Raw genomic sequence first — 11,919 nt, forward strand, 5'->3', positions numbered from 1 at the left:
AACAGCTCAGGATGGATTTCAGCCAGCAACAGCCTCAACAGCTGCTGCACAACCACCGGGAATGTCTTCAGTTGGGCACGTGGGTCGAGCATCGTACGCATTGCGCACAGAAACCAAGGTGCAGCGTCTCTGTAACATCGCCAACATATCCGGTACGCGGTGGCAGGCTTGCCGAGCACGAAATGAAAGGGGGGTCGCATCTCACCATTCAACTAAGCATGCATGTGCTCGGTTGAATGCTCGGTAGCGTGCGAGTTTACCCCTATCAGGATGTTTGTTTGCATATCCCTCCAAGCGAGAGGGCTTGGACCTATGCTGATGTTCGTTCCAAGAAGTGAACTGAGGACTGATGCTACGGTAAATTCGCCTGTAACTCGCTTACGCTAATCTCACATTCCAATATGCCACTGCACTTTCCTCTCCAGCCTGGCCACATTCTCTTCCTCGCAAACGTACTTGGGCACCGTACAATCCAACACCATACATGCTTTGGAAACGCGGGCAGCTGCTTCACAAGGACCCCCCTAATTTTGCTTGACCTAGGGCTGTGACATGTAGGACCAGCTTTTTGTTGTCGTACATAATTGGAGCTCGTCCTATCGGCTCCTTCAATGTGCCCAATGTAACGACAAGAGCAAAGTTACAGTGTCCAAAGTCTGCGCCGACGTACGATACCGTACTCTACTGTACGAACAATATTCGTACTACCCTGAGATTTAGCCAGGGGTTATTAGAAATGGCAGCCTTGGATATAAACCAGCCAAAAAGAATGAACAGCGCTACGCATCATATTCATCAGTTATCCTCCTTGGGCGCTAGTCTGGGCTGATAGTGAGGTGCTTCCTTTTCTCCGTGCACTATGATGACGGGTGATCGCGTTAAGTCCGCGTTAGCTCGCGTTAGTTCGCGTAACGGTGTGAATCTTAGCGTTAGGTGCGAATGAGCATGCTTTTGTAAGGGTGTGTTCACATGTAGTCCAATTGAGAGTCTGATTGGGAGTCCGGAGAGCATAGCTTGGAAACACCTATCTGTTTCCCAGGAAACAGGGTCGTTTCCAGGGAAATGCCCTTTTCTACGGAAAAGCCCTCGTAGTACGGAAAACTCTTGTAATATTAAATTTAAAGCCAAAAATTATTGGAAACTTCTTTCCGAGCATCTCCTATTGACTCAGTATCCATGGAATACCCAATCTGTAAGGTTCTGTCAGTTCGTTAGCGCGCGCTTCTGAGACCATGTCGTAACTTTCGGAGTGAGGTTATGGCGCGCTAATATGACTATTTAAGCGGACGGACGAGCCATCAGCCGACAGCTGGCGCTGCTGGCGGTGCGGCACCAGTTCGAAGTGCAGGCGGAGCACATCGCCGGGGAGCTTAACGTCAGGGCGGACCGGCTCAGCCGCAATCTGGAGTTGGCCCGCAGCCAGAATCTGCGCCTCAAACCTCGCATGTTCCGCTCCCTGGTCGGGTTTGGGCAGTATGCTCCCTCGGTGGACTGTTGCTGCGACGTGCTAGGTGTCAACGCACAGCCGGGTTGCTCCACCTTCTTCAGCCCGGACAAGTCGGTGCTGGGTCAGGCGGCAACCCTCGCTGGCAAAGTCCTGTGGGCCTTCCCACCCAAGGATTTGGTCAGGGAGGTGCTGCTCGAGATCGTGGCGGCTGCGAGGCTCGACCGGAGCACACGTGCAACTGTCGTTGTGCCAAACTGGCCGGAGCGCTCGTGGTTTCGGCGTTTCGTCGTGGGCACCGGGCAAGGGGCAACCCCGTTTGTGGTATCGGCTGTCTTGCCCAAGGGCCGACGGCATTGCCTTTTCCCATGGGGGGCCGAGGCCGCGCCCAGCGAGTACGACTTGATTGTGCTCAGGCTCAATTAGATTGCCCCGCATCCCCCCCTTGGCCAGTTTCGGCAGGCGGTCTCCAGGAGGAGGGAAGCTGCTCCGTCTGCGGGCGGCGCTGTGGAGCTGGGGATCTGCGCTGTGAGGCCTGCCCCTGCTCGACCCATCGCCCCAGGCGCCTACCCCGGTGGTTGGTACCGCTGCACCTCTTGCTTGCTTGCGGCGGCGGGTATCGGATCAGTGGCCCAGGGGAGTGTTATGGAGGAACTAGCACGGCTAGCCGTGGAGTTGCACGGCAGCGCGGTCGCAGACAGCTCTTCGGTCACATACGAGTCGGGGTGGCGGCACTTTGTGCGCTTCTGTACGGAGGTCGCAGGGGTGCCGGAGGCGGACGCCCTGCCCCGCCAGCGTGGGTCTGACCTCAATCGGGACCTGGTGTGTCTGTTCATAGCGCATGCAGTTGGCCGGTACGCGACCTCCACCGTCACCGGCACGCTGAGCGCCCTGGCGGACTGGCAGCGGTTCATGGGAGTCTCGCCAGAGGCATATATCAGCCGCGACCCGCTGGTCAAGCGAACCCTGGGCCAAGCGTTGCGAAGGTCGGCTGCAGGGCCGGAGTCGGCACCGTCCATGGCAAAGGCACCCTTGCCCCTGGGGGTGTTGAGGCTGCTCGTGGCGTGGCTACAGTGCAGGGCAAATGCGGAGCCGCGGAGGGTGTCGGAGTTCACACAGGATGCCTGCTGGTTGGTTTTGGGGTTTTTCGGGATGCTCAGGAGGAGCGAGTTGGCGGCCCTGACAGTGGGCTGCATTGAGGAGTTGCCGGGAGGGGGTGTGGGGCTGCGGATCGTACGTAGCAAGACGGACCAGAAGGGAGAGGGGACGTTGGTGTGCCTGGCAGCACTCACCCAGAGCGGCATCCCCATTGCTCGCATAGTACAGCGGCACCTGGAGTGCGTGGGAACGGCCGAGGGTCACTTGGAGCGTATGTGACGCGACTGGGTGAGGGGGATGTTTCGCTGGGTTAGGCGTGGGGCCAAAGTAACCCAAGCGAGGCCGTCGGCTGCCTGCGGGTTACCAATGCGGAAGAGCACAGTAGCCCGGAAGGGCCGCACGAAGTAGCATGCGGGCTCTGGCAGGCAGGCTGGGCGTCTCTTATCCCCAACCATATGTCCACGTCCCCGGTGCCTTGTTCATGTTAGTTGTACGGTAACGAACGCGTTTTGGGTTTCTCGTCCCGGTTCTTGGTCTGGCTAGCTGCTCAGCCCGGATTCAAAATCTTATTTTAGGCATAGCCGAAAATGTGGTTTGAAGAGGGGCGTCAGAGCGGCGTCGTACGGTGCAGTTAGTTGGTTGTTGTTTTGAATTGCTATTTGATCGGCGGTGTTTAGTCTTGTCAAATTATCTTCCGGGCGATCTCAGACTCGGCTACTAGTTGATACGAGCCCTCTGTACCAGAACAGCTGCTAGCTGCCGCTGTTATTGTCCTTTGGTCAGCGGTGTGAATTTGACGTCCTTTTCCTCACTTGCTGCACTCAGGACCTGTGGTCGCTCGTCCTGAGCAATGTCCCTGATGCGCGTCTTGCTAAGCACGCACGTCAAGAAAGGCGCGTGGATGCTGTAGGGGTTGCAGTTGTCCCTGCAATCCAAATTACCATCCTTTTCAGTTAATGAGCAGTCAGGTTCACAGTTGGGTAACACTCGCGCACAAGTTACCTGCAAGCCTGGTCGGATTTACTGTGTCCCGTAAAGTGGAAGCGATCCACGTAGAAGCCCACTTCCTTCCACTTCTCGAGCGCGGCCTCGGAACCCAGGACCTCAACGAGCCGATCTCTGTTGTCGGGGTTATGCACGTACGCTCGGGCAAAGCAACCACGGTCGTACACAATATGGTCTGGGCACGCCTCATCGGGGAACAACCGATTTAGCGTCTCGATGACAGGCAGGACCCTTTCTCCGTCACGACGCCACAGCCACACGTCATAATCATAGTCCCGTACGTGTAGCGCCTCGCGTGCCTGGGAGTGTTGTATACGGAACAGCACATTCAGTTGAATTATCATTCTGCCAGAGGTGTGCATGCACATCTTGGGGTGGCGCGCCCGTGACCAGCACACTTGGGGTTGATACATATATCACCGGGGTACTCAAGGCGGACAGTAGCTATCTGACCCGTGCTATGCAAAGCGTTGTTGTCGAGTTGGGTCAGGGCTTGCTCCGCCTCCATGCACATGTCGGCTATGGGAGACACCCCATGTTCATTGCCACGCAGGCTGTCAAATAGCTTTGTAACGGCGCTAACACTAGTTCCAGTCGCGGTCGCTATGATAGGAAGTGCGGCGGTGCGGCCGTCCGAGTTAGCTTTCTTGCCAAAGATGTTCGGTTTCAGGAATGCAAGTAGGGACATAATTGCGACCAATACTGAGTAGAAGGTTGCTAGGCTCCAGTTGTGGATTTCTGGAATGCCTTGGGTAAGATTAATCAGCTCCTCGATAAAGCGGATCGCCATTGTTAACAGATATCTAAGGGAAATGAACCCTAGATATCTTTTCAAAGTTTTCACAAGTAAGAAGACCGCTCAGCTGAAAGAACGGGAAGTTCGGATTCGAAGTAAGTACGGAAAGCGCGCTTTCCGTGAAAAGGGTCTTTTCCCTTGGAAACGGCCTATCCCTTTCCAGGGAAACCAATAGGTGTTTCCGAGCTACCTAGTGGGAGTCCGATTCGGGGCGGCTTTCTGAATTGTGTTCACATACGATTGCGGCCACCGCGCGAGGTGCCACCGCGCCCAGCTGAAGCTCCGCGGCTACGCCCCATCACCCAAGGCAAGCCAGCATTATCTAGGAACAGAACAGTATAAGTATCGTTTCTATGGCGAAAATTATCACCAGGCTTGTACATACATAGCTGCAGGAGTTCGTGAAAAATGCTCGGTGCGCTTTGCGTGAATTAACAATTGGAAAATGTTCCTATAGTATTGTAATGGTAATTATGAGAAACGGTTTGTTAAACAACTTTGTTTTGAGAAAGAAAACTGTGAATCACGTCGAATCATACCCGAAGAGGCCCCCCCGGACCCCAATTCCGATTCGGGTCCAATCAGGTCCAATTCAGAGTCCAATTCGCATGAATCAACCCTGATTCGCCCACATGTGAACACGTCCTAACGCACAATGGCTATGGAAAAGCGGAAATCGGCCCTTCTGGCTAAAATTGTTTAAAAGTTTATAACTTTCAGATTGTAAACTTTCATTTGGAAATAAACTTGCGTCGTTTTGGTTGACTTGAACAATTCATCCGTGCGTATGTTGAAACGCGAAGCATACGCGCATGTGTAGCAAGGCGATACGCATGCGATTCCATATTGCGATTCGTGCGTGTGAGGAGACAATGCGTAAAGCAATTCGCGTCCAATCGCACATCGAACGCACACAGTCCGCCAGTCAGGGTTAGACAGGACCTTCCTAAAATGGCCGGGTTGCCGGTTTTCCCCTTCCCATGCCCGTCGGCCCCGCCCGATAGCGTTTTTGCATATCTTTCAATTTCTGTCGGGTGCCCCGATAGCCCATCCCAAAACCTGTCGGGTGACGCAAGAACGAAATTTCGCTGTGTGCCGCTTGAAATTACATTTATTCGTATTTTATATGCGCAGTTTCCAGTTCTCAGTTTGCAGTTCACAGTTCTGATATGCACGAACAAACACACACACAGCAACACATGCACGCCTGCACGTCTGCCTGTGAGCATCACAACCCGAGCTCTTCAAGGAGACCCTTAGACACCGTAGGACTGGAGAGGAACATCTCCCCCTCATCGGCAACCTCACTGCCAGACTCACTGGACAGTTCTGGATCCCCATCACTCATAAATGCCTCGCTGGCCTCCTCTTCGTCATCTTCCCCCTCATCAGCCGGCTCCTCATCGCTCTCAACATCACTATCCAAGCATGGCACTGTAGTGCGTGAAACCCCCATAAGGGTTTTTAGGGTGGGGGCCGCAGTGCCAGATGCGTAAACATCAGATGCATCGCTGAAATCCATGACCTCAAAAGGCTGAGCAAGTAGCCGAGTAGCTGATTGATTTCACTGAATGAAGCCAACGATCGAGCAGGTTCAGCTTGGGAAAGCTGTTTTGGTAAAGCCCACAGACTTACAGGACGAGGCAGCAAATGTTCGAAAGGGCAATGTAAAGCTGCATATGGTCTTTGTATTAATTGTCAATAAGGCCGAGATAAGGTAGTGTGCCCTTCACTTATGTATCCAAGCATGGATCCCTGTACAGCAGAGTCAAAGGATAAAGAATGCTACCACTACATTACATATTTCCATCCAGTTATATTTTTATGAATGCCATTATGTATCGCTGTAGCTGTCCGTCGCCGAAGGGCCTACCGACGACCCACGCACCCGATCGGGTGGTCCTAGCGCCCCTAACCATGTCGGGTCCCCCGACGGGGGCCCTCCGGGCCCCGACGGGGGCTCCCGATGGCCGTTTGGCATTTTCCCCCTTTTTCGTCGGGTCCGCCCGAAAGCATTTTCAAAGCCTGTCGGGATTTTCAGGACAAGTGCCATTCCTGTCGGGACCCGATCGGGCTGTCTCACCCTGCCGCCAGTCGCATGCGAATGCATGTTGCGTTTCATGCGTATGAAGGCTAATTGCGTAAAGCTTAACGCGGCCTAACACTTACCAAACGCACACACTTCGCAACGCATTTCGCATGCTAATACATACTGCGTTTCATGCGTATAAAGGCTCATTGCGTAAAGGTGCAGTTCACGGATGACCGGCCCTATTTGCCTTTTATTGCCACTTACTAGCAGGACGCGATGGTGTAATATTTTAGAAATCTGTTAGTATGGTTTTGGAAGGTTTATAATTCTAATATAATATCGCGAAAAGGCAGTGCATTCGGGCCTGTAGGCGGGCCGTATTCTTGCAGTTCTATAACGCGGCCTCTGGTTAAAATCACGTCATATCGCGTTAGCGTCGCGTTAAACTCGCGTTAAAGCCTCGTAACGCGAATTTAACGCAACGTAACGCGACCACCCGTTGTCATAGTGATGGTACATAGTACGGCACATATTACGTATGCAAAGACGCGCTAAGGCGCTCCGCCAGCATCTTGAGAGGCCTTTTCATCAGCGGCCAGCTACTACGGCAGCATGTATATGCTGCTGCTGGGATCATGATGGTGATGATATCTATTGCAGGGTTTCGCAGGGTAGCTGGGTAGCAGGGTAGCTGCCACGGGCGAAGATATACCCCCCTGTTTCACATATCTATATATTGCACCTACTACCTACAGCTGCTTGAACCTCGTGCTACTGCACCGGCATGTGGTTGCCGGCGCAGGAATGCTTGCGCATCTGTACAGGGATGTACAGCAATCAAGCGAGCTTGCGTCGGAAGCTGCGTGCATAGTAGCGAATGCACGCATGTCATGTACGCATCGAATTTACACATACAGGCGGCGGCGAGCTTCCTTATAAAGCTCTCTCCAGCAGCGCTCTCTCTGGCCCTTGCTTTGTTACACAAGAGATAGCTAATACGTGATCACGATGTGCAAATAGCCCAAGATGAATGTGCGTGCACACGCAAAATCTGAAAGCGACTGAATGACACACAAAGGCATCAAAAGTGTTGAGCATGCATATTTACCAAGAAACTAAATGAAACGCGCACGCACGTCCGTCCACGCACCTACGTTTATCCTGCCTAAGCCACCTCTCGATGCGTTTTATCACAGATGAACGTAGATCCTATTTCCTAATCAAGCTAAATGCGGTCAACCCCCCTGGACTCTCGTGGTAGACAGCAGCAATAATAATGCACGCAGCACGGTGCGATAGTTCACGTACAGCCGCGATTAGCTCCCGTGTATGGTGCTGAACAGCCGCAGCAGCAGCGCAGCGCATCTAGCCGTGCAACGCACGTCTGGATGTAGGTTCGGTCTAAATCAAGATTGGCGCGACGGTGGCTTATTGCGCCACACGCATGCCGCTGCACCATCCATCTCGTATAGCTAAATAAAAGCACGGAAGATCCACTCCATGCATGCATCACTGCAAAACATAATAAAATTTGAGACGCTGGTCCTCTTGCGTGTGATAGTACGCGTGGCCAACACACCGGTACACTAGCTACACGGTACATGGCACGTACAACGCCAGCAGCAACTCAGCACTGCATTTATTTACTTCCGTCCGTCCGTTCGCGGTACAGTGCCCTGGCATCACCTACGGAAATATCCTTCGCGCATATACGTACACACAGACATGCGCGTGTGTGTGACGATGCAACTCCATTCACTCCACCGTGCCATGGCATCAGAACGCTTTCCAGCCATACGTTCATCGCCCGCAATATGGTATCAGGGGTTAGTGCCTGTCGCAGCAGATGTCGCAGCAGCTAGCTAGCTGGCGCATGCAATTGAAGTACTACTACGCACTGTGTTGTTGCACGCTGCATGACGTGAAAAAGTGTTTGTAGGCAAGGCCGTACTGCAGGCCAAACCGTGTGCGTGTTTAGGAAAGTAGGAGGGTCGGACGGGTAGGTAGCTAGTGTGTCGGGAAATGTACATGCACCGCACCAGTCCTACACTATGATGGCGCGCCCACGCATGCGCACTACTACCGCAACTGATAAGTATAGTTGCCACTGACATCATTATCAGGAGTTGCCGGAAATCATAGTGGAAAACGCATGTCCACTCCTGCACGCATGTCCAAGCTCTAGACACATACCTCGCACGATGCCACGCACGCACTAGCGCCAGGGAACGACAACGGACCGACGATGGCGGGTAGCGGCCGAGCTGTCACCGCCGCACGCAGCTTGGCGTGAGACGTGTGGTCATCAGAGGTCATCTAAAGGATAGCTAAGGAAGCCTGGCTTATTGCTTGCCGCTGCCGCTGCCTAGCAGCTCGCGCCCAGGAAGCAATCCAAGTAGTAGCGTAGATGCAACAACATGCTGGGCGCGTGCCAGGTATCTCATTTCGATTTTTATCATAACGTAACAGCAGCAGGCAACCATTCAGGCCCTACGCCAAGGTTTCCGCTATCTGCCATATATAAGCAGTCAATCCTCGTCCATGACTGTGCAACGTATACGTGCCAAAAACCATATACATGCTTCCGCCAACCGCCGGAGCGCCCGCATGGGTTCAAGCTGCACAGTCGGCCGGTAAAAAAAAGATAGAATCAGTTTTCGCAACTACTACCTACAAATAGACACCAAACATGCCTCTTAGCATGCATGCCCAATGAACGCCCTTCGTTTGGTTTCAGTGGCAATGGCAATCTGCTCGACCATGCAGCACTACTGTTTCGCAGGGTTGGAAAAGGTAGCAGTTTGCCCAGATGCGTTTCTAAGTACGGTCATAACATTTGCCTTGAGGTTTGTCCTAAAAGGCAGCACACATCCTACACTCCATCTCTCACAACACATACACGAAAAACCCTAAGCATCAGCCTCAGCCTACACACATGAACTCCCCAGGCAAGTCAAAGAAATGGGAGATGGATTGATGAACGTGAACGAGGGAGAAACATTTGAACAATATAGTGTTTGTACTACTGTGGATATAAAACAGCTCCTGCATACTCTAGCTGCTGCTTACATATTTGCCTAACTTAGGCTAAAACCCTAAAATACCTAAAACCCTAATTGAATCAGGCCAGCACACAAGGGCTTGCCGCCGCCGAGTGAAGACGCAGCTTGACTATATGCAGCAGGCTCTCTGCAACTGTGCGTGGCTTGATCCATTTTCTATTGCTGGTTCATCATCTAGCCTTAATTACACATATAAGGAACTCATGCCCAAAAAAACCCAACATGCATGCTTCGTGCGTGCATACAAGCAATATTAAAAGACAATGATAATGCCTGGCCCCCCGCCATCTGCCTGTCTCTCAGCTCTTTCGTTGCGATTTCTCTATGCATGCATGCACTCATCCCACTCCCTGCTGGCTGTCCCACCAGGAGTCCATTTTGTCCCGCGGCACGCGCCTCGCCGGACACAGAAAATCTCATTCTTTCTATCTGGGCTAAGGGCAGGAGGCCTTGGGCAAGGGCGTCATCCACTTCCAAATTTCATGACGACATACATCCTGCATGCCCCGCTGACGCCCTGGTCCAATCCTCAGACCCTAGTCCAATCCTAATGCCTTGCTGGCCAAGTCCTCAGGCATGCTACCTTGTCCTGGTCATGCACGCACGTCGAACCCACACCGTCGAGCATGACACAGATTGAAACGAAATCGGACGCAGACATATTACTTGGGAAGCATAGCCATCTCAGGGATGATGCCCCTGCTGCTGCTGCTGCGGCGGCTGCGGCTGCGTCATGGTGGCTCGAAGCCGAAGCAAATGCTGTCGGGACACAACCTGTGTAGTTTACGCGCATACATACAAACACCCTGCTGCCGTAAGTACTGCCCTAACATCCCCATTCACCCATCCATCCATCCATCCATCCATCCATCCAGTCACCACCAGCTAGTATGCGAAGGCTTTTATTTTTCGAAGCTGTCGGAGGCGGCAATTAAGTATGGAGGCCAGCGTATGCGCAACCGGAACCGCTACATGATTGCAGAAGCCGCCGGCCAAGCAACTAGCTAGGGGTCTATGTTCCAGTATGCCACCTTCTCTAGAAAAGCCCCAGCAGAAGCTGTCACACACCATCGTTATCCGCCGTGAACTCGGGAGCAGACGCTGACGTCAGCTGCCTGAACCAACTCCATGGTCGGAAGGCGGCGTTGGCTGCCTTTGAAACCGCCTTGGAAGGTTTTGTGGTGAATTGTATGGGGGCAAGGTTGGCTGATGTTTGCTGGCCTGCTTCAGTGACGGAGACTTATCAGATCTGGCTGAGGCTGGGGACTCGGGTCGGGAGGAGTTGGGTAAATCCTCCGGTGATGATGAGTGAGACTGATCTGAGCAAGGACCGTTTGTCGACATCGAGCCATCAGTGTTGGGCACGTCCCCAATATTCCCGGAGTCCGGTAAACCATCGCCTGATAGCTCTAACGCATTACGGGAAGAAGGCAGGTAGCCATCGGTGGAAGCAGTGGAAGCTGCTGCTTGCGGTAGCCTCCTGTCCTGCTCTGATGAGTCAGCTGCTGATGCTGATGCTGCGTGTTCCCTTAGTGACCGTGCTCCAAAGATTTCGTCCTCCATCTCTTGTGGAGGGGGATACAAATAAAAGCTTGGCGGCGGAAATGTTTCAAGAGGATGCCAGTACTTAGGGGAACGCCAGGAATTGGCGGTCTGTTTAAACTCGGGGGGTTGCATGTAATCTGGGGGGGCTTGATATATGTAATCCGGGGGAGGCGCCTCTTCTGGCGGCGGGGGAGTCTTAGGTGCGCGTGGGGATTTGGCTGGGTGGGGAGGTGGGGGCCAAGGTGGTGATGGTTTGCTCAAGGCTGGCGGTGGCGATATTGATGGCATTACGTTCTGCGATTCAGATGGCGGTTCAGGCGAAGATGATACATCTGGAACGGAGGGCGGTGGTGGTGGTGGCGGTGTTGGAAGGTTGGTTGGTGGTGGCGGTGGTGGCGGTGGTGGTGGTGGTGGTGGTGGTGGCGGCGATGGAAAGTTGGGTGGTGGTGGCGGTGGTGGCGGTGGTGGTGGTGGTGGCGGTGGTGGCGGTGGTGGTGGTGGTGTCGGTGATGGAGGGTTGGGTGGTAGTGGTGGTGGTGGCGGTGGTGGTGGTGGCGGCGGTGATAGAAGGTTGGGTGGTAGTGGCGGTGGTGGAGGTGTTGGCGGTGGTGGCGGCGATGGAAGTTGGGTGGTGGTGGCGGTGGTGGCGGTGGTGGTGGTGGTGGCGGTGGTGGCGGTGGTGGTGGTGGTGTCGGTGATGGAGGGTTGGGTGGTAGTGGCGGTGGTGGCGGTGGTGGTGGTGGCGGCGGTGATAGAAGGTTGGGTGGTAGTGGCGGTGGTGGAGGTGTTGGCGGTGGTGGCGGCGATGGAGGTTGGCGGTGGCGGCGGTGATGGAGGTTGGGCGGTGGCGGCGGTTGGGGCGGTGGTGGCGGTGGTGTCGGTGATGGAGGGTTGGGCGGTAGTGGCGGTGGTGGCGGTGGCGGCGGTGGCGGCGGTT

At 54.0% G+C, this 11,919-nt stretch overlaps 2 protein-coding genes across 2 annotated transcripts in view; both read right to left on the reverse strand.

The window, feature by feature from the left end:
• Nucleotides 1-2,010: 2,010 nt before the first annotated feature.
• On the reverse strand, nucleotides 2,011-4,337 carry VOLCADRAFT_95168 (uncharacterized protein; the record flags this gene model as incomplete). The annotated part of the gene is made up of 4 exons (XM_002954366.1): nucleotides 2,011-2,435; nucleotides 3,355-3,467; nucleotides 3,545-3,892; nucleotides 3,946-4,337. 4 exons carry the CDS (start codon nucleotides 4,335-4,337, stop codon nucleotides 2,011-2,013), a joined length of 1,278 nt encoding a protein of 425 aa, XP_002954412.1.
• A 6,207-nt stretch (nucleotides 4,338-10,544) lies between these two features.
• VOLCADRAFT_95169 (uncharacterized protein) overlaps nucleotides 10,545-11,919 on the reverse strand; it is a gene marked incomplete at both ends in the record, with an annotated part of 10,932 nt that continues 9,557 nt past the window's right edge. The window contains one exon of the mRNA XM_002954367.1: nucleotides 10,545-11,200. Coding sequence (XP_002954413.1) covers nucleotides 10,545-11,200 — 656 coding nt within the window. The remainder of the gene's footprint in view (nucleotides 11,201-11,919) is intronic.

Source organism: Volvox carteri (assembly GCF_000143455.1).
Source record: "Volvox carteri f. nagariensis unplaced genomic scaffold VOLCAscaffold_42, whole genome shotgun sequence".
Taxonomy (NCBI): domain Eukaryota; kingdom Viridiplantae; phylum Chlorophyta; class Chlorophyceae; order Chlamydomonadales; family Volvocaceae; genus Volvox; species Volvox carteri.